At 48.2% G+C, this 20,810-nt stretch overlaps 9 protein-coding genes across 10 annotated transcripts; 4 read left to right on the top strand and 5 right to left on the bottom strand.

The window, feature by feature from the left end:
• Nucleotides 1–272: 272 nt before the first annotated feature.
• BDBG_06895 (rho-GTPase-activating protein) lies at nucleotides 273–2,325 on the bottom strand (the record flags this gene model as incomplete). The annotated part of the gene is made up of 3 exons (XM_031722820.1): nucleotides 273–1,183; nucleotides 1,236–1,875; nucleotides 1,948–2,325. 3 exons carry the CDS (start codon nucleotides 2,323–2,325, stop codon nucleotides 273–275), a joined length of 1,929 nt encoding a protein of 642 aa, XP_031579823.1.
• Nucleotides 2,326–3,456: 1,131 nt separating this feature from the next.
• Nucleotides 3,457–5,705, bottom strand: BDBG_06894 (mitochondrial inner membrane magnesium transporter mrs2; the record flags this gene model as incomplete). Its single annotated transcript, XM_002622730.2, has 3 exons — nucleotides 4,942–5,705; nucleotides 4,213–4,853; nucleotides 3,457–4,090 (listed from the first exon to the last, which is right to left on the bottom strand). The coding sequence occupies exons 1-3, from the start codon at nucleotides 5,674–5,676 to the stop codon at nucleotides 3,457–3,459; spliced, it is 2,010 nt and encodes a 669-aa protein (XP_002622776.1). The 5' UTR covers nucleotides 5,677–5,705.
• Nucleotides 5,706–6,094: 389 nt separating this feature from the next.
• Nucleotides 6,095–8,756, bottom strand: BDBG_06893. Of its 2 annotated transcripts, XM_031722819.1 has the most exons (4): nucleotides 8,545–8,756; nucleotides 8,201–8,426; nucleotides 6,328–8,110; nucleotides 6,095–6,228 (listed from the first exon to the last, which is right to left on the bottom strand). In XM_031722819.1, exons 2-4 carry the CDS (start codon nucleotides 8,408–8,410, stop codon nucleotides 6,200–6,202), a joined length of 2,022 nt encoding a protein of 673 aa, XP_031579822.1. In that variant the 5' UTR covers nucleotides 8,411–8,426; nucleotides 8,545–8,756; the 3' UTR covers nucleotides 6,095–6,199. The 2 variants fall into 2 exon arrangements, with proteins under 2 accessions (XP_031579822.1, XP_002622775.1); XM_002622729.2 differs by having other exon boundaries at nucleotides 8,201–8,756.
• A 40-nt stretch (nucleotides 8,757–8,796) lies between these two features.
• On the bottom strand, nucleotides 8,797–10,852 carry BDBG_06891 (uncharacterized protein). Its single transcript, XM_031722817.1, has one exon. The coding sequence runs from the start codon at nucleotides 10,748–10,750 to the stop codon at nucleotides 10,121–10,123; it is 630 nt and encodes a 209-aa protein (XP_031579820.1). The 5' UTR covers nucleotides 10,751–10,852; the 3' UTR covers nucleotides 8,797–10,120.
• BDBG_06892 (uncharacterized protein) lies at nucleotides 9,121–10,425 on the top strand. Its single transcript, XM_031722818.1, has 2 exons — nucleotides 9,121–9,568; nucleotides 9,653–10,425. Exons 1-2 carry the CDS (start codon nucleotides 9,406–9,408, stop codon nucleotides 9,715–9,717), a joined length of 228 nt encoding a protein of 75 aa, XP_031579821.1. The 5' UTR covers nucleotides 9,121–9,405; the 3' UTR covers nucleotides 9,718–10,425.
• A 48-nt stretch (nucleotides 10,853–10,900) lies between the features above and the next one.
• On the top strand, nucleotides 10,901–14,042 carry BDBG_06890 (translation initiation factor 1A). The gene is made up of 3 exons (XM_002622726.2): nucleotides 10,901–11,139; nucleotides 11,321–11,658; nucleotides 11,727–14,042. The coding sequence occupies exons 1-3, from the start codon at nucleotides 11,119–11,121 to the stop codon at nucleotides 11,818–11,820; spliced, it is 453 nt and encodes a 150-aa protein (XP_002622772.1). The 5' UTR covers nucleotides 10,901–11,118; the 3' UTR covers nucleotides 11,821–14,042.
• Nucleotides 11,266–18,700, bottom strand: BDBG_06889 (DNA excision repair protein ERCC-4). The gene is made up of 10 exons (XM_031722816.1): nucleotides 18,337–18,700; nucleotides 16,009–18,232; nucleotides 15,773–15,950; nucleotides 15,631–15,718; nucleotides 15,504–15,574; nucleotides 15,400–15,451; nucleotides 14,872–15,348; nucleotides 13,705–14,809; nucleotides 12,321–13,636; nucleotides 11,266–12,158 (listed from the first exon to the last, which is right to left on the bottom strand). The coding sequence occupies exons 2-9, from the start codon at nucleotides 16,054–16,056 to the stop codon at nucleotides 12,719–12,721; spliced, it is 2,937 nt and encodes a 978-aa protein (XP_031579819.1). The 5' UTR covers nucleotides 16,057–18,232; nucleotides 18,337–18,700; the 3' UTR covers nucleotides 11,266–12,158; nucleotides 12,321–12,718.
• BDBG_06888 (chitin biosynthesis protein) lies at nucleotides 15,916–18,487 on the top strand. Its single transcript, XM_002622724.2, has 2 exons — nucleotides 15,916–16,623; nucleotides 16,743–18,487. The coding sequence occupies exons 1-2, from the start codon at nucleotides 16,552–16,554 to the stop codon at nucleotides 17,949–17,951; spliced, it is 1,281 nt and encodes a 426-aa protein (XP_002622770.1). The 5' UTR covers nucleotides 15,916–16,551; the 3' UTR covers nucleotides 17,952–18,487.
• BDBG_06887 (3-oxoacyl-acyl-carrier-protein reductase) lies at nucleotides 18,669–20,389 on the top strand. Its single transcript, XM_002622723.2, has 4 exons — nucleotides 18,669–19,136; nucleotides 19,187–19,538; nucleotides 19,601–19,960; nucleotides 20,030–20,389. The coding sequence occupies exons 1-4, from the start codon at nucleotides 19,070–19,072 to the stop codon at nucleotides 20,091–20,093; spliced, it is 843 nt and encodes a 280-aa protein (XP_002622769.1). The 5' UTR covers nucleotides 18,669–19,069; the 3' UTR covers nucleotides 20,094–20,389.
• Nucleotides 20,390–20,810: the final 421 nt, after the last annotated feature.

Below are 20,810 nucleotides of genomic sequence, written 5' to 3'. Positions count from 1 at the left end.
CGAAACTCCTCTGGTGTACCTGACCCTTGGGTTATATATATCTTAAAACTCCTTAAACGTCGAAAATAGAAGTCATAGTATAATATCGTAATGAGTTCGCTAAACCCTTGTTGTGTTCTCGCGTATTTGATTCAGAGCAATGAAAGTTGGGGAATGTATGAAAGAAGAAAGAGAAAAGAAGTGAGAATGAAAGAAAGAAAAAATACTGCAGGAGGTATAACCACGAAAGACACTTCGATATGCTTTGTATGGTAATCCCCTTGTTGTATCCTTTAGGCACGACACCGGGTCTTCGACCTGCCAAAGAACCCTTTCTTCAAACCCTGGTAGGAACTCCCAATCATTGCGCCAAGCGCAAAAGTGTCCGACGCTGTCCGATCTATAAGACTATTTGCAGCAGGCTGGTCTGTGGGGGTACGATGGCTGTTGGCCGAGAGCCGTCCAAAAATCCCCCTGTCTAGCTGTTTATGTGATCTCTCGAAGAGGGTCGTCATTGTCGTTGTTGTCGTCGTGGTCGTTGCTGTCGTTGCCGTCGTCATCGTCATCTGGTCATAATGGACATCTGTCGGTTTTTGCATTTGCTCAAATTGGGCTCTGAGGAGGAATACATATTGCTGCAGTTTGGTGACGTATTTACATGACTTCACTGCGGGTTCATCGGCCGCACGGTCACCCAATATGTTCACATTTTTCTGACAGATGGTACAGCACAGCGCATAGCTGTCACCGGGCGGGTTGATTAATACTAGATTCGTATTTTGTGGAGTTTCACAGGCGTCACAGTGAACGCATGAGCTTTTGCAGGTTAAGTGTTGCCGCCGTAGATATCCATCCCAGCTCACGCATTCGGTGCTGATTGGACCGTTGCAGACCTGGCATAGCTCTGCATCACTCCTGCTGAGCTCTATTTTCGTGAAGTTCATTGTTGCCAGTGGAGGGTGATCTGGGAATTTGTCGAGAGAATTGAGATATTCGGAAGAAGCAGATAAATCAACATCAACAACCCTTTCCCCGAAAATTTTGATGACTTTCTTCATAAAATAGGATAAGCCTGAGCTTGCAGCATATATTTCCTTCAGATGGCTTGAAGTGGACCTTGGCTGCTGGCTGTTTGACAGAGACACGGTCATAAAGTCTGTCAGCTTCGCCCGCAGTAGGTCTATTTCGGAGCTGTCGGAAAGCACTAGTAAGGTTAATCATCTTGTAGTAGCTGCAATTGGTGTATATACACTCACCAGTTTTTCCAGCCTTTCTTCTGACATCGTCCACAGCGTCAATAGAGGAAAAAAGGACGCCAAGCGCAGTTATCAAAGTTAGAATGCCTTCCGATATCTTCTCACGAGAACCAGATTCGAGGTGCTCGAGGCTGTCACTTATACACGATGTAACCGTCGCTTCAAAATTATCTAGGATTCTTTCCATCTTAAGAGGGGTCGATTCAGCATCCTGTTCGGCCGCGATGGGTACGTCGCCCAGAGACGAGTCCGGATTGTGACGTTTATGTGTCTTATAACATCGTTCATGCCAGACTCGTTTTTTTGGCATATAAACCTTGATATATTGATCCATAACAGCCATTCCGCACCCGTAACAGCAGTCTGCATACTTCGCCATATAGTCTTTCTTGCAATATGCCTTGCCCCCATGTATGTAGTAATTATCCCCCGCTCCAATGACATGCTGACAGGAATGACAAGTGAAATGGTCCATGTGGTATTTTCGCCCAAGGGCACTGATATATAAATCTCGCAAGGCACCTCCGCATTGACTGCAGAGCATATCTAAACGACGGAAAAGGTCAGTCTCGCAGAGAGGAATTGGGCCATTTCGTTCTTGAGCAGGGAAGAATTCGCGGTAGATGGGTTTGTGACAGTCCTAAAAATCCATGCGTTAAAAGAATGAAACAAGGTGTATTAGTTTCATTGCTGTGATAGAATGAAAACTCACATGGCATTTAAAACACTGAGGATGATAAAAACTTCCAAAAGCTGAGATGCATTCGCTGGCTATGCTCATTCCACACTTCGCACAGCTGTCCGATATCGTTGAATATGCGGAACCCTGACTACCGGCTTTGGTATGAAGCCGTCTCTTTGTCGCCATACTTACTTCCCCGCCACAATTTGCTGGAGCAATAATACAAGAATCTTTATCAACACAGGTATCCACTTCGAAATTGTTCGCTAGACTTTGATACGTCTCCTTTCCAGAAGAACCGAGGCGACCTGCATCAACTATGGACCAGAGCCCTCGGATATGACTGCTAACTGCTTTGGAGCGCTGTGCATCGGAACACTCCTGAACTGCGCATATAGAGGCTTCCATACCGCCTCGAAAACAAGTCACGATGACAGTAGGCTGCACGAACACCCTGGAAGACGATGGACAAGCCCGTAAAGTCAAATGGCCTTTCCCACAGACCGGTATTTGTCAAATTTTTACTCGTCAGGGTCTTTCTTTGGGGGTTGGAGTTTACCCCAAAAAGGCCACTCCCATCCGTGCTGGGGCGGGTTAAATCAACCCAGACCTTGCTATCCTGCAGCTGATATCCCCAACAGCTCATAACCAAGCAAGTGGGAGCGAGCCAATATGGCATTCATGATTGAAACCTGGAGGGAGTTCCCCCAACTCATTAATCATATGTGACCAAGCTTCATCAATGGGCTCTAAGATTTTTTTTGGCGTGTGGTATTGATGGGACCAAGCCATGTTTTGGCAAATCGGCCAATTACCAGCCATTCCTGTCGATTGTGGTTGATCTCTCTCTGGGATGATACTGGGCTGAATCGTTCAGCCCAGGGGGTCAGTGCAGCGATGCTGCAGCTAACAAGCACTAGCGGCTCGGCGCAGAATCTGGGGTGTGAGCCGCAGCAGTATGCACGTCGTACACAAAGACACCCCTCGCCACGCTAAGAAAGAGATGAGTTGATGTGTAACAAATGGTACATTAACTAGTTGAGATGGTATTGTAAATCCCGACAGGAAAAACATAAGAATCGCACCAGCGCAAGAGCAAGATACATAACATGCATACATACATCCCAACTCCTCAGCCGCTATTGAAAACCCGAAAAGAAACCCGGCAACCCGCCCCCCCCCTCAAAAAAAAAAAAAAAAAAAAAAAAAAAAAAAAAAAAAAAAAAAAAAAACCAGTCTATACCTGAAATCTATCAGGCTTTCGCCCCATGAAGTTCTTGGAACCCATAACAGCCCTGGACACGGTAGAACACCGTAGGAAAGCATAGTTGTCTAAGCCTGGTTCACGCGGACATTGACTTGAATCGCATCGGAGGACTCGATAAATAAAAATGATATGAACAGGGGGGAATTATAAACACAGGTCCTACACATCATATGTAAGGGACGACGATATCAGGAAATTATCTCAGGATAAGAGAACACACGCCTAGGGTTGGTGTTGCGGTATCATAAAGTAGAATGTAGAATATAAAGTTATTATCGAGAGCCAGAGCTGATGGCTGCACTTCCCAGCGCTGATTCTTCGCCGCTTGTATCAACTCCGGCGTTATCTGCTAGCTGCTGCTGTCGCTGTCGTTGCTGCTCCTGTTGCTGCTGTTGTTGCTGCCGTAGCCTCTGCTGTTTACTTCTTTTCTCCGCACTCTGGATATTCTTCGCAACTGGGGGCGTCGCCGACAAAGCAGCAGAAGCTGCACCACCCTGTCGAAGCCTCTTCAACCTCTCCCCACGAGTCTCTCCAGCCAACCCGGTCCAGAGGGGATCCACAGTGTCAGCGCGCCAATTAGCCCGGTTAGGCAGCGCCGCACTCCCACCACTCCTAAGTCCCAACGTGCCAATGTTGCGGTCATGCAGCCCTGCCTCTCCCCACATCCGCACACGTTGTACCTTCCGTAGTTTCATGAGCCCGTAGGCGCACACGAAGGCGGTAAAGACGAAACAGGCGCCGGAGACGGTGGCGAAGCCTAGGTCTGATTCTTCTATGAAGTTTTTCAGGTTCATGCCGTAGAGGGCAGAGCAAAGGGTGCCAGCTGCGAGGCCAAGAGTGCCGATGCTGAATTTGAGATCGAGGAGCATGAGGGAGTTGCGGTTGGCGTCGAGGATTGCTTTTACACTAGGGAGATGAATGATGTTAGTTTCTTGATGTTAGTTTCTTTTCCTTCTGATAGAGACAAGAACGAGTTCGTAGTTTGAGTCATAGAGGACTGAGGGAAGTGGGTGGGATTGAAGTCATACATTTCCTCCGTGTTTCGAATATTGGTGACCAGATTCCCACTGGCTTGTACGATTTCATCGCAGACTTTGTGATACGATTCGAGCAACATCTCAATTTCCTGATGGTCAACCTCCTGCCTATGCACGCCATTCGCTTTCTCCGTCAGATACATTGAGGTTAAGTCATCGTCGGCTTCAAGCAGATCCTCAATCGCATCGCGCACCAATCTAGCTTTCTGCTCGAACGTGCCCAATCTCTTGGAATAGATCAGGAGGTGCCGCAACTTGTCTCTGTCTATATCCTCTTCCAGTGCCCGAAGAACGCGCACTACAGGTTCCCTTACCCCTTCAAACTCAGCTTCAAGTCCACTGGTCACGCTGACCAGAACGGCTTCAAGGGCACGGAATTCATAGGGCAGAGCGCCCGGTGAGGATTGGCGGCCTGTCACCTCTTTCTGACGTAGTTTACCTTCTAGATCATACATAAATACCGACTGCGTGTAGGAATCCGTCGAGCCGTAGGCGTCGAATACCAAAACTCGATCTGCTTTTATCAGGACGCGTAGATGCAGAAGGCTGATTAAAATAGCGCTGTGGCGCACGAGAATATGCGGAAGGACTGAGGAGTCGATCTTGCGAAGATCACGGGGAAGAAGACCATACTGCATCCATTAACAGCGAGCGACGTTAGATCATGCACTTACAACCTCAAAAAGTAATAAAACAAATAAAACAAAATAAAATCCATACCTTAGCAATCAGCTCACTTTTCTTAAACTCCCCATTAACAAGAGTCACGTTCCCATTTTCATCCAGCTCCGTACATCTCAGCCGCGGCTCATTCGTCGCTTTCATCGCTAATGAACGCCCCGTAGCAAACATGTTCCCCTCGTGCCCATCCTCCATCACAGGGCCAATGGGCAAATCGCTTGGACGCAATTTGTTGGGATCATCACGCTCCGATACTCGTAGTCCAAACAGGCGCCGGATGAATCCCCGGCCCCGGCCTTTTCTCCCCGCTGTACCGCTGAAGAGTTGTAGATTGCCATATCCTCCACGCCTGTTCAGGCTCTTTAGCGCTGTGCGCGGAGTTGCTACTAATGCGGGAATCGTGGACGGTGATGTCGATATGGATGACGGATCATCTTCTAAATTGCGCGTCCGCGCGCTGAGGAAGGGGAAGAGAGATGCTTCGAGGGTTGCGGTGCGGCGCTGATGTTGGTTGGGATGCTGTTGTTGCGCATTTGGGTGGATGTCATGCTCTTCATATGACCATGATGGAAACGCAGCATGTGCATATCCCCTTTGGGATTGGGGTCGGGATCGGAGACGCCATGGGCATGCTGGCGGAAGTGAGTGCGGGCGTGTAATCGGAGTGGTGTTGGGGGAAAAGTAATAGTGGGTGGACACCTCGGACTGCGAGCGGAGGAAGCGGAGCAGATTTGCTGATGGAGCTGATGGCTTGAGGGTAGATGGGGACACCATCTCTTACCCTCATATGGGATGCTTCTTTTCTGAAAACAAAGTAATAACAGATAGAACACTTGCTCTATTCTGTCTTTGTTTTTGTTTGTTGAGGAATGATCAAGTTGCTCCCAACGTCGAGGTAGGTTTGTTAATTTTTTGCCGGCCCCTAGCGGAATAACTATTTATCCGCCGAGGTTGTTCTTCGCGGAGAGGGTTCTTGAGCGGTTAATTTAATCGATGGGAAGAGCTAAGTAAGATTTTAAAACCCAAATTCAATTCGCCTGTATATGGAATGGCCTTCCCCCAATTAAACACGAACACTACCGCATAAGATACAGCAAAGAGGAGCACGCAAAAGGGTACCAAACGATCAACGTCTCAGACAGACGCTTTTTACAGTAGTGTATGCCATTACGAACAGCTGAATATAAAAAAAAAAAAAAAAAAAAAAAAAAAAAAAAGGGAAAAGTGACAGCAAATGGATCCACGAATATAACCATGATGGCTCAAACCAAGACCAAAACCAATACCAAAACTAACCTCACCACTCGTCATCTGATTTTTCATCATCTGCCATAATGTCAGTTTCCTGCTAGGTCCATCAGGCGTGGGGAGGTAGAATTGAATTCAAATAGAAAATGATACAAGCAAAGAGACGTAGATACATACCACTTCCGCTGACTTTCTGCTTCCGCTTATTCAACGCCGCCTGTAAAGACCCTAGCATTGAATTCGGTTCTCCGGGCCCAGCTCCACCTGATGCTGGTGACGACGGTGTCTCGCTACTTGCACCGGGAACGGCGGCTGCGCTTCGATCTCGCTTCTCGGTGTCTTTGACCTTTCGAAGGCCTGTTCCTGCACGGATTGAGGCTAGAAGATCGTCTTTCCCCGGTGCTGGTTTTGGAAGGGATGGTGCGGTTGATGACGATGGTGGAGGGGGAGGGGCAGGAGGTGCGCCGTTGGCTGCGGGGCCTGGTGGCGGTGGTGGTGGGGGAGGAGGAGGGCTACCAACAGATGGAGGAGGGGGTGGGCGAGCAACTCCAGCCGGCGGAGGCGGTGGTGGGGGCGGAGCAACGGTTGAAGGCGCGGGACGGGGCGGAGGGCGAGGAAGACTACCGGTTGAAGGTGGAGGCGGGGGCGGGCCAGTACTAACTGGAGGTGGGGGTGGAGGTGGTGCGGGGCTCGATGATGGTGCTGGTGCCGGAGGCGGAGGCGGAGGAGTCGGTGGTGCGGGAGCCGAGATGGGTGGTGGTAGTTGACGTCCCGGGACAGAGACTGGAGCTGGTGGTGGCGGTGGTTGTGATGACTGGGGAGTTGAACTTGGAGAAGCTTGAGTACGTGGTGGGGGGGGAGGAGGAGGCCCAGGGGCAAGCCCGGGTGCAGGAGTAACATGAGGAATCTTGGGTGGTAAGGCGGGTGTTAATCCAGGACTAACTTCACGCCGCGGTGGGAGACCTGGGGTTCGACTGGGTAGTTGGGGGGCTGAGACCTTTCGCTCTCCCTCTATAGGAGTTTTCGGTGGCAGTGGTGGGGGTTGAGCTCCCGGTCTGGCTAGATTAGAACCTGATGCAGTTCTATTCCGGCCCGGGAGAGCATTGGCAAATTTGCCGGCATCCGCGATGGGAGGGGGCGCTTTGAAGCGTGGCCGAACTGGTGATGGCTCCCGCGGCGGAGATGGAGATGGTGGAGGGGGCTCACGCGCAGGTGGTGGTGAAGGAGGACGGCCGCGTCGTGACGGCGGTGGACGTGGAGGAGCATTTCTCCTTCCCGTATTCTGGGGGCTGAGGGGCGGTATCGATGCTGTTGGCGGGGGTGGGGCATTTGGCGGCGGAGGAGGTGGCGGGGCTTTTGCTCTCTTTTGGGAATCTGGTGGAGTTTCCTTAGATGCACCATTAAGCTCATCGGCTTGCTTCTGCTCAATGTATTGTTTGATAAAATCCGAGTTCTCCGCGATTTGATCCTCCGTAATACCCATGGCAAGTAATTCGTCGAGCAAGCCTCTCCATGACGGATCTACCGTGTCTAAGGCTGACGTCTGCTTCCGTTCTGGGGCTGATGGGAGTTCTGTTGCTGCCGGGGAGAGAGCGGGAGCTGGAGCGGGCTGCCTTGGGGGGATAATAGATTCCGCAGGAGCAGGTGGGGCATGGGCGGAGGAGTGTCGGTGGACATGTAGGAGGCTACCAAGCCCAAACCGACTATGGCCTTTGTTGCTTGCTACTGGTGCGGGTCCTTGGCCCCGGAGTGACGCAAATGGTGTAGTTTTCGTTTCTTTACTCGCGCTCTTCTCTCGTTCTAGTACCTTTTTCATGAAGGTCTTTGCCTCCTTCTCATCCGCAAACGATAACCCTGCGAGACATTCCTCTAGCTCGAAAGTGTGAAAAAAGGTCCTGTCTTGGTTATACGAGAACCCATCGTAGATTTCCTGGTCCCATACAACTCCTCTACCAGCGGGCTATTTTTCGGAGATATGCCATGTTAGTTTGGGTTTGCTGTACGCGAGGGGAGGTAAGGATATATCTAAGCAGAATATTGCATTGCATACCGAAACATCAACCAACTTAATCCAAAACGTATGTCCAACCAAGTCGTTGGCAAGAACTGCAGCTCCTTGCAACCCGGTATATGTCCATTTGTGAGGGTTTGGATGTGCTACGTATAACCGCGCAACTGCCACAGCCAGTATCTTGTTGGAGGGTTTTGGAACGGTTCGCCTGACCGTCTCCTTATCCGCATCGGTGAGAATGGATGGCATGGTTGGAGCTCCAAGGCTGGTATTTGCGGACAGGGAGAAGACGACGTTAGTCTCATTAGTTATATTTGACAGCCAAGTGGCTCATTGCTAATCTGAATCCCTTCAGCAGGCAGCTGAGCGCGAACACAACGTACTACTGACTGGCGTTCGAATGGCAGTAGGCGAAAATATCTCTCCGCGGAATACCGTCTAGGATATGGTGGTTAAGAGAAGTAACACACAGGGTGTATTTTCGAGTTATATATATGTAGAAGAATGGAAGAATGGATGGATGGAGTTGTGTGTTTCGATCAGGGTTGGTCGGATCCGGGAACGAAGAAAGGCGAGGTTGCGAAGCTTAGTCAGGGAACGCCGCGCCAAGCCCTGTACAGCCTTTGTTGGATTAGGAAGCCCGTCCGTATGGAAATATAATATTAATATTGTACTATTGCGCAGCACAAGAGTCGAACGTGTAGATGTCTACTCCGTACTGAAGCCGATAGAGTGTATTTAGCATCCCTTTGTATGAGAAAGCTAACTACTTAAAGTATATGCTGCTTTTGGCAACTGAACAACACACAAAGAAGCCCAGAAATGGTACTATTTTCTTGACACTTCTGATTAGTTACAAATGGCTATTACCTGCTATATATAATATAAGTATAAACAGATTAATATCTACCAAGATAGGTGAATGGGATGAGGTCAATTCTCATAGGTGGCTCTTGCTCGATTATACCCTTGGCTGTTTTGGTGATGTCATCAGCGCCAGGTGGTATGAATGAATCATTCCCCCTGCCGTAGCGTAGCACCTCGTGCCCGACTTCTAAGCACATCCACCACATCTACCTATTTCGTTTCTCAAAATCCAAGTTAGTAATTTATCCAGCAATAGGCTTAAGTAAAGCCAACACAATCTTCCTAAAAATACAATTTTGCGTCTCCAGCAATATCTGCCACCCCTCGACCTATACCCGTCACACCCATCCCATCCCATCCCAATCCGATCTGGAAACATGGCTGGCCGATCTAGTCAAGATTTCCAAGCCGGAAAAACTGGCACGACCACGCGCCAAACACGAAGCCAGACACAGAAGAACGCCAACTCTACAGCGGGTGGTGAGCAGTTGAGGCCTGAGGCCCGGGACTTCATAACTAAGGGCCCGCAGATTCCGGAAGGTTAGTCTAATATCAAAGAGAATTCACCCAAGATATTTCGTCCATAATTGGCAGTTGATGTTGACTTTTTGAGGGCGTTTGTAGGAGACATGCCGGCAAGAGCCCCACGGGAAGAAATCGATGCTCGAATGAAGGAGCTCAATAAGTGAGGTTGGATTTCCGTGTAGGAGAAAGCTTCTTTTGGGTTCCTCTGATGCGGGGTATGGGACTGAGGGGGAGTTTGATGATGGCACATTTGTATTGTGGATTACTGCGGAACTCTGCTCCAGGAGGGATCATATGTGGCGATGTGGTGAAGATGCTAGTCTTACATGCCTAGCTGACCGTCGTACTAGCTACTGCGAGTATCCAGGGCAAAATGGATCAGGCATATAGTGTAGCCTCGAATAAAATTCCCATGGGGTTGCTAGTTACCTATTGTTTACCGTCTAGGTAAAGTAAGTGCCCGAATAAATTAGATCCAGAGGGCTTTCCTATGGCCTTATTGTGCTGTGCAAAAGATGCTGGAACCAACAACGACGTGCCGAGTCCACCCTCTTTTACCCTAGGAACTTAGGTAGACACGCCATTGTTACTAGGCCAAAGAGCGTCTGAAGAATTCTCCACGTCATTTTCCTCCCGCTCGCCTACCCGTTTGAGGTAGGTTTCAATCCTTTCAATGACGACCCCAGCCTCCCGCACAATATCCGTATATTTCGCAGCTTTGACAGCAAGCCGGAAGTGAATTTCCAAAGTCCCTTCCAAGGCTTCTAGCCGAGACGGCGGCTGCCCAGCTTGCTGCCTCGGTTGCGGTTTCTGCTGCTCCCGCTGCTCAATATCCGGTATTCTTCGCCCTGTCTTGTCATATCCACGCTCCCTCAACGCGTCTCTAAATGCAGTCCGCACCCGTCTGGCGCACCACGACCGTATAACGCTCTTCTCCGATGCGATATCAGATTGGGCCGAAGCGGACCACCAAAGCTGGCGCTTGTCCCGTGTCGCCCACATATAGTCGATCTTGGGCCGGAGGGCATATAGATTGATGAAGAGATCACAGGAAAACTTCTTCGCGCGCGACGTAGGTATGTTTTGAGGCGTGTAACGGACTGTGAAATAGGGCTGTTTGGGGGCGACGAATCTTGGGGGTCTGAAACCGTAGTAACGGTTCTTGTTAAATATATTGCTTGCGCCCCGTGAAGCCATTCTGTAAAATTTCCAATTATGTGTTTGTTTTAAAAATGCAGAGCTTGGAACGGGCGAGAAGATGGGGATTGCCTTGGTACATGTGTGTTCTAACAAATCCACCGGCACGGAAAGTACTCCTGAAAAGTTTTTAAGGTGCGCGTTGAGGCTGCCAAATCGGGTATAGTTACGGTTTGGAGTGGCGATCCAGCCAGCAGAAACAGAAAAATCCCCCACTATATAAGAGCCGAAATTGACAACACCATCTGACAACATCATCACTACAACCCCCAACGTTTTCTCTCCAGCAATCCGAGTACATATCATTACATATAAAATCCGGGAAATCGTTACACTTTCAGTCAGGAACAGTTTAACAACAGTTCAATATGCCGAAGAATAAGGGAAAGGTACGATTTCTACCCCTCTTTACAAACCCCCACATTGCCACACATATCGCTTGAGTACCATCTGCGCCTTCACTTGAGGACGTGGGGAAATTTCTTCTGAAGAAATGTATTCTTTTGAAAAAGCGTCCTTGCTGGTTCGGTTCTATGAAACTAGGACGCTAACATCCCGTTTTGTATACAGGGTGGTAAAAACCGACGCCGTGGAAAGAACGAGAATGACAACGAGAAGCGAGAACTGACCTTCAAAGAGGAAGGACAAGAATATGCTCAGGTCGTCAAGATGTTGGGTAACGGACGACTGGAAGCCCTCTGCTTCGATGGCGAAAAACGACTCGCTCATATCCGTGGCAAACTCCGCAAGAAGGTCTGGATTAACCAAGGAGACATCATTCTTCTATCTCTACGAGATTACCAAGACGAGAAGGGTGACGTTATTCTCAAATACAATGCCGATGAGGCTCGAAGTCTAAAAGCCTACGGCGAGTTGCCTGAGAGTGCGAAGATTAACGAGACTGATACGTACGTTTTGCCTCCACTTTCAGCCGTTTTTAATGTTGATATATATGTCGCTAATATCGTAACAACAGCTATGGCCATGAGGATATTGACGACAACGTCGAGTTCGACGAAGACCGTGATGGCAGCGAAGACGACAAGGACATCGATGTTGATGAGATCTAATCTCTCCCAAAAAATCTACCCTGATCCGACGAGGCCGCGTTCCCTCTCTATGCATGTGTCTGGCTTCAACAGTCCCAAGGTGGACGGTTCTCTATCCTTTGACGTTGCAGACAGCTCCTGTTGGAAACACTCCCGCTGCACTATAGCCACTGTTACGTTGTAGGCAAACATTCAGCGCCCCCCCAGCGCTCCTCATCTCCAGGGATAGAAATCGGGCATCTTCGGCTGAAGAATTTCCGGTCAGATATTGCTATCGACTATCTTAAGAATCCATATACCTATAAAGCAAGGTTCGAGCCGATCATCGGACGGGACACCAGACAGGGCGAGTATGGGCACTATCAACCACAAGTCAGTCCAATTGTTTTATTCGCGGATTATTCTTTTTCCGAACTTCTCCCCGCCTTACTCTTCCTCTTTAACGCGGCTTACGATTGGACCGGCTTCATTTTAAATTAATTTCACCCTCATGGTTATGAAAGACTTTTGCTTTTACTTACTGGCATGCCTCCGTTATTGCGTTTTCGCTTCTGTTTTTCTTCTGTTTTCCGTTTCTGCTTTTTGCACTTCTTGCCCTACTTTTTTTCCGTTGTGGTGGCTCTTGCGACATTCCCAATTTGGCAGTTTGAAAGCATAGATAAACCGAAAGCAAAAATGAAGTAATGAAAGACAAAATTTAGGGTCGGCTAGAAAGGCGTAAATGAATTTTTTTCCTAATCCGTTGGTTCATGATATAGTATTGATATGGGCTATATTTGGAAGCGGCCCATCGCCAACCTTATACAATTCCAAACGAAGACATGATACGATCTGTAGTGCACTTTAACTAAACCTAAGTGACTTCTACCTCGGCATTATAGCTAGTCGTATGTGGGAAAGCAAGAAATCGCCCACGCACCTAATCAGCACTCTCCTCATCAAAAACGTTTCTCCGAAAGAACCGCAAAACCTGCCTCCCAACCTCCTTCCCAACCAGCGGCTCCAACTCCTCCATCTCCATATTCGCAATTTGCTGTAAATTCTCCGTCTCCAAAATCAACCGCTCCGCTAGCTTCGGCGTCACCCCGGGAACAGCCTGTAACATATCCTGCGGTAGCTGGTTGAAGGCCCGATGCTCAATCCCCGCGGCTGACATGATACTGTTACCCGTACCTGCTGCGGTGGCAGCCGCGGCGGCAGCTGTAGAGGACGTGATATCAAAGTCTAGCCCGATTTGCACGGCGCGAATGGGGTCTGGTTCTGCATTGTTCTTCTTCAGCTCGGCGAATATCTCTGCTGTTTGAAACGGGGCGGAGGACCAGATGATTTTCAGCCGTGGGAAGGCGAGCGTGAGTAGTGTGAGGAGGTGCTGGATGGACTTTGGATTTGTGGGGTTTATCAGGTTGCTGGATAGGCTTTCTGAGCTTGGCGTGCTTGTGGCGGAGGTGAATGCGTCAAAAGTGAATGATTTGTTCTGGTCAAATTCGATTAGCAGTACTGGGGTTTTGTAGTGCTGGAGCATTGTCTCCGCCTGATTGTACAGGCGGCCGTTTTTCAGGGAGCTGAGCAAATCACGGATCGATTTGCGCTCGACACAAATCTCCGGGGTCAAGATGTAGTCGCCAACTGTTAGTTGGCAGGGAACTACGACCATGCTTCGTCCGTGGAGGAGGGATGGGAGCGCGCTGCGAAATTCACGCACATCCACTACGACGGTGGGTGGGGCTGCTGTTGCGGCCAGTCGGCCTCCACCAGCGATGCGGGTATTGACTGTTCGAAGAAATTGCTCTTGGGGATCTTCGGCGCTTTTGTCGTGGTTTATTGTTAGGGACATGGACTGCGCAAGAACTTTGCATTTAGTTCACTTAGAAATATTATCATGTAGAGCGCAAGGTGCATACATACCCCCTTTTCTTTGATCAGTTTTGTGAACGCGTCCTTTTCCTTTCGGACAGCACTTAGATATCGCTGTTCCTCGACCGAACCTCCATAATATAGAAAGTAAACCCTGACTTCCCGGTTCGTGTGAGAGCTTCGATAGACTTCTACTCTGCGAATGAAGGCTGCGTCCGGTTCGTACATGATTATGTACCGTGGTTTGACTTCTTCAAGAACATGGTCATCCATATCGCCGTCGTAAGGGTATACCATCAAGAGATCGTTCATGTCATAGAGTTGGTAGTAGTCTTCCATATCTTCAAGATCGTCATCCACGATGCCAACCTCGATGGTTTCTTCTTCCGGCTCAACAAGTTTAATTTCTTCCAGCAGGGTTGATACCTGCGTTGGCACTTCCGTATCAAGTTGGACACTACTGCTTGCACCTCTGGCTGGTGCCAGACCTGAGCCACCGCCTCCACGAACTCGTCGTCTTTTATTCGGAGGTGCTCGTCCTTGATACTGAGTGGTTGAACCCACGGAATTGTACCCTGGCGCTGTTCCTGGTTCCTGTTTTGATTTAGTATGATAAAGGTTGCTGTTAATCCTGGACGAAGCGCGTTTCCAGTTTAAATAGTGACGGAGTTTCCTCCGAAGCATAAACTCTGCAGACGGCTTGTCGTCATCTGCCTCACTCTCGCTCTCCATCTCGTCATTAGAGGGTTCGATTTTGATGCGCATTGTTTCTAAATATTCCCTGATTTGGCAGCAGGTTTTCCTGTCACTACACATGACTAGAATGGTTCCATTCGAGTCACCCGGGAGAACAGGATTGAGATATGTACTCCTCTCAATTTCATCTAGAACATCCGCGAGGACTGACCATTTCGGCTGTTCCTCGAGCACTGGTTCCAAGGCAGTTGGTAGGGAGGCAGTGTCAGGTATAAATTGCCGATTGTCCAATTTGCCGCGATAAACCCTGGACTTGGCGGTTTGAAATAGGACATGCGCTGCATCAAGAAATAGCCAAGGGGAGTAATTCTGCCTTGTTGATCCCGGAGGTGGCGAGTGAGCAGCTATAATCGTGTCAAGGTATTTGATAAAGGAGACGGAGTCGTACGTCAATAACGAACTGTGGAGTGTATTAGCTCACCTGCCATATCTCTAGATGAAATGTTGGTCGCCGAGACTTACTGAAGTATCGACCTCAGGACAGTTAAATCGTTGGCTATTTGCTTTGTCCGAAAGCTTACACGATGCCACATATGCTCCAGCTGTCGCCGGATAGACACATCAAAGTCTTGATGCAACGCACTGTCCACTGTCCAGTCTTCAATGTCGAGGCCAGAATTTGACTTTTTCAGTTCCCGAATATTGGCTTCGACACATTCTAAGACTGCGTTTTGTATATCTCTCATTTTGTCTGTCATCGGTATTTCTAGCTCGATGACTTCAGCTTTCTTCCGCCCTTCTAAGGACTCAGCTACGGTAACCTGGAACCTCGGCCAGAGAGACGGTTTCCTAAGAAATAGATTCCGCATCATGTTTGCTAAGGGGTTGAATCCAATTGTGAAAGGTTCGGGAGAATCAGAGAAAGCTTTTAAACAACCAACTTTGTTGAATTGTCGATATATGCGGATAATAAATGCCTCCAACGAGGTGGCCGTGATCCTGGAACAGACTTAATATGATAGGCTAAAACTAGTAGCGACCAGGACTTACTTTTCAGCATGGAGAACAATTAAGCCCGTGATGGTTTCGGGATCAAGTATCTCTGTTGTTTCTATTAGTAAACCCTCCAATTATATGCCGGAGGGCCACTCAACTGGACAATAAATCGACAACCAATATCCGAGAGGTGACACTCAGGATACCGCCTTGGGCGTACATTTTTTGCCTTATACTATGTCAGGTAATGAAAACAATAGCTCTTAAAGCCAGAGAAAAGCATACCTCAAAGGAACAGTAGCTCGATCAGTATTGATCACTTTAAGCCCTCGAGCCAGGGGAGTTCTGCTGACTGCATATTGTTCGGCGAGAGCTGCAATAGCGAATGAGTAAAATGGTTCTGTCAAAATATCCCGAGGCTACACACCTTCTCCAATCCATTCATTTTCTAGACTACCAGCGCCCACCACTATGATTAGATTATTGCCGGCTGCATCGTAAGAATGTAATAAATTCGTCACGATACGCAGCAGGCCAAGTCCCCTTGCAAGAATGACGAGTTCATCCTCAGCTCTGAGTTCCGAGAACAGGTCTTGCTGATATTGCTAGACAAGCTTGTCAGATCTGAATGATTCACGCCTCACAGACGTGCGATGCGCTTACCAGTGGTAGTGATAGTTTCACTACTGAATTCGCGTGTTCTCCCGACATAAGGATAGGCTCTGCCTGTTGCAAGCACCTTGCGACCCCCAATCGACAAAGATCAAGGGGACATGTGGCCACGTGATTTAAGAATACCGTGACGAGAGTTTTGGATCATTATAATGTATGGGTGTGAGAGGCATCCGCTGAGCTTAATATTCCTTACGTCCAAGCGGCTGCCAAACCTCTGTATTGTTTCGTTGACTGGTAGGGAGATGATGAAGCCAGGCACCCTTTGGAGGATTGATAAAGGCCAAAAGGAGGCGCGATTCTTGCCTCCATAAGCATGATGTGTCCAGGTGTTAAAGCAGCGGCAGACGCGTCCTTTCCGGGAAGATGTAACTAAATTCTGACGTAATCGACTTCATCTAGACAGCTTCATGAAACACTAATTTACCGGCCCTCGAAATCTCAGCTTGTGATATCTTGCGACAATCAGATTTTCGAATGCTGTTCGCCATATAACACTCTTGTCGCTTCTTCTGTCATCTTCACTCGTTCGTCATGCTGGTTTCTCTGACCGTTGGGAAGGTCGATGCTGGCGTTGCTGTCCTCCTGACCCAAGACAACCGACTCGTAAGCTCTAACCCAGCCCTTTTTTTTGCAAGTACTCCAAGGCGCTGCTGTCGTGTGCGCCTCTTTATTTCTGCCTGCCACTGCGCAATGAACGCTTTGCTTATCATTGTTGACTCTAGATCGAGTTTCCTTCTGTCCTTCTACCGAAAAATATAGCATCAGGCAGCATCGTTGATATTACAGTATCGCGCAACCAGGCCGCTGAAGCTGCAAGTGTTTCCGCCTTTCAATCCCTCCAAAAGCGTATCCTACACACCTATGGCATCCATACGCCGTCTCCACCGGTTCTCCGCCTCAGAAATGCGACACAAACGTCCCTTGTCCTAGAATGGGATCCAATAAATTTAGCCACCGCGTCCCTCAAGTCGCTATCCTTATACCGCAATGACTCCAAGGCTGGTTCAATTCCAAGGCCAAAAGAGATGCTTAGCACCAAAATCAGCGGCCTTGCAATTGACACAGATTATACTTTCCATCTCGTTCTCCGTACTTCCGCCGGCACTTTTAGCTCAGAGAAACTAGTCTGCCGTACACATAAGATGACCGACTTGTCAGGAATAACTATTACACCGGGCGTTCTACCCCAGAGTTTAAGGACGTCGCTCGAAGAGGCTGTGGATCGAATTGGTGCCAAACTCATTGACACTGTGCGGATAGATACTACGCATTTTGTCTGCACGGAGGGTAGTGGTGCTGCTTGGGAAAAAGCAGTTGAGATGAATATTCCTGTCGTCCGACCAGAGTGGGTAGAAGGATGTGAGCGGGAGGGTACAATTGTTAGTGTCCGCGGGTACTACTTGAACGCAGATCCAAAGTTGAGGCAAATGGCTCCAGGTGTGGGTGCGCAACTGCATCGCCAGCAAGCTATGTTAAACAACGCCTCCGGGTCCGTTTCATCCGGACGATTAGGCCGCACAAATTCAACTTCCCGATCGCCACAGCAGCCAGCCGACAAGGAGCTCCCTCCCATGCCGCCCCCTAGTAGTGAAGCGAATGGACCATCTCAGGGACAAGAATCGGAGACTGAGGATGAAAATGGTTACGGAACCCAGTCTTCACCGCCGCCGCCGGCTAAAGACGGAAAAGAGAATGCCCAACCCAGCCAAGAGGACGCGGAATCGCCTGTCGACGGAAAATATCCACCTCCTGCACATGGCGACACGGAGGCCGACTATGAAAGTGATACAGCAGGTTCCTCAAATCAGGAATTAGCAGATAAAACAAACTCTCAATCGCAACGAAAATCGGATACCTCAATCGGGGCCTCGGGTGACAAAGCAACGAACGGGGCGGCGGGAGAAGGTGAACTGGATGAGGTTCCTCTCTGAGATTTCAAGGAGAAGTGCATAAAACAAGTTTGCCTTCTAGACTTTATTTTATTTCATTTATCTGTTTCCCCCCCCCCCCCTGTTGCCGTCGAGAGGAGTGTGTTATTCAAGGATATGAGCTGTGAGCTCTATCTTTCTTAAATTCGCCCGCTGTTATTACTAGGCCATTACCCTTAATTCTTTTTGAGCAGTAGTAACTGCTGGCATCTTACTTGTTTTATCATTTGTTCTCCTTGAAAGTCATCTGTCTTTCCTTACATGTTATTGCTGCTTGTTTCTCCCTATATAATTCTCAGAATTAGCCTCCATGCAATCTTGTTTATGTTAATTTTATGATTATTACACAGCTATATCCATTGTTTAATATTTACCAATGTGTACTTACCCACGTGTCATATCCATCCCTAATTCATGTGCTCAGTTGTATGATCCATATATTTTCAAGAGTATCGGTTATGCCAGGTCACTAACACATATTCAAGTCTTTTGCCATCGTTTTGACATAAAGCAATATAAATTATGACATATATTGAGCATGTGTGTTCCAGGCCTAGGATCCAACAATATTCGTAGATACTGAGATACTGACATTTAAACCTCCGGTCCGTCCTTGCCACTGTCCTCGCTGTCGTACTGCCAAGAAAGGAAAAATGTGGAGTTGCTATAGCTCTCCCGAAATCATCTCGATTCGTCAAAGTATCTATGCGACGACCATAGGAGCAATCTAATTGAGCGTAGGGAAAACCAACAATAATAGATAGTTACTCCGTGGCTCTGGACAACACTCCCATTTTAGTTCCCTCCGCACGCTATTCGGCTAGTGTCAGGGATATGATCGGTTTTCGGCTGCGGATATCGGTGTTAGGAGTTGTCCCGAGGCAACAACCTTAAAAAGGAGATCAATTCCCGATTTTGCGGGGGAAATTGTGAGATCATGGAATCACTATGAAGAAGCGAAGTACAGCTTCCCCTTTGCTGGGTCGCTAGAGCTATTTGCAATGAGCTTCTTAGATGGTCCTGGGAGATTATTTCAAGATTTGTTCATTCTTGAACATTCGTGTTTGTTGTGATATCTTCCTTGCATCCAGTAAGCTGTAAAATAGGTTGCTGCCGTTGCCATGTCTGAGATTCGTGGTTACGATTCGTTTTTCCGTCTTGACGGCAAGATCGCTCTTGTTACAGGAGGTGAGATCCCTTTTTGTTATTCACCTATTAGCTACTAATTCTCCTACCAGGGTCCAGAGGCATCGGCCTCCATACAGCCACTGCCTTTCTTCTAGCCGGCGCCAAAAAAGTTATCATTACCGCTAGGAAATCTGCTGGAGAGCAAGGCATTGACCAGGCGGTGAAAAAGTTAAACCAGATTCCTGGCGTCGCTGGGCATGCAGTTGGTATACAGGCCAATGCAGCGAATACAGAGGAGGTAGCAAAACTAGTCCACGAGGTCAGAAAAAGCGATGGAACGCTTGATATCTTAGTTGCAAATGCCGGGGCAACATGGGGAGGACCATTTGAGTCAACTCCAGACTGGAGTTCACAGAAGATCCTCGATCTTAACGTTCGAGGAGTTTTTAACTTGGTTAGACTGTAAGGAGAAAAAAAATTGAACCGATATCTAGAGTGCCCTTGAAAAGCTGACTTGAGAATAGGTTCACCCCATTACTTGAAGCGGCTGGTACCAGCCAGGATCCTTCAAGGGTCGTCATAGTCAGTTCTGTTGCGGGCGTTAATGTACCCCATGTTGGCGAGAACGGTACGATCATGTACTCAGTCTCCAAGGCTGCAGCAAATCATCTTGCAAGAAATCTCGCAGTTGAGTTAGGACCACGTAACATCACAACAAACACTGTCGCCCCGGGATTTTTCCCATCAAAACTCGCGAACGGGCTGATTGGAAATCTTGGAGGGAGAGACAAGCTGAGCTCAGATGTTCCTCGTGGAAGATTAGGGGAGCCGGAAGATATTGCAGGTGTAATGATTTACCTCTGTTCGCCGGCTGCAAACTATATGTAAGTTCCTTTCGCTGTTCTTTATCCATTCTCAAATGGTTCTCTGAATGACGCTAATCGTTCTAAAAGTAACGGTGTCGATATTGCTGTAGATGGTGGCAGGCATCTGGGGATCGGTCCACCGAGGCTGTAGTATGTTGAGATCCTTAAATGCAATTTCATATATATCTTTCATACAAACAATTTCAGGGATACTTCTTCCATGGCTATGAAAGTCGATCGATAAACAAACACCCCAAGGAAAATTACTGAAAATAGGAAGGATCCTTACCAACCAGCGGCGAAGTTCATCATGACCATGATTTTATTTTCCCCATCAAATCCCCTACTGCTTGGTTGATAGGATACCTTTTACGATTAAATAATAAGAACAGTTAACAGATGGGCCTACTTAACTCTTGACTCTAGAGCCACTTTTGTGATACCTCGTGTGGCTGTAGTGCTTTCCACTACAATAGCCATTGCATTGGAATATATATCATGACATCGTTGCTCGTCTTGATCGGAAAACTAGGTTGTGTACTCTGGAGAATGCCATGTAACTGATTTGAGAATACCATCTCAGTCATACGTGCTTGCCCCCAGATGACCAGGTGGTAAGCCGCAAATCCAAGCCAGGTTGTAGGAAAGATTTACTACGGATCAAAAAGCGCGTAAAGGTGACCACCGTGCAAGCGAGTCAAATACAAAACCTTTGTCATGATACCAAATCTTTATCCAGAGATCGTATGCAACTCTTAACCCTGGAATGAACTTATTTTTTTTTTTTACGTTGCCGAGGACCTTACATACCTAGATATCTCCTACTCACGCTAGGATTAACCCTGTACGGAGTATATACAAAGCCATA

Source organism: Blastomyces gilchristii, assembly GCF_000003855.2.
Source record: "Blastomyces gilchristii SLH14081 genomic scaffold supercont1.16, whole genome shotgun sequence".
NCBI classification, from domain to species: Eukaryota; Fungi; Ascomycota; class Eurotiomycetes; order Onygenales; family Ajellomycetaceae; genus Blastomyces; species Blastomyces gilchristii.
Note: the sequence above shows the minus strand (reverse complement) of the source record. Positions and strands in the feature narration are given on the sequence as shown.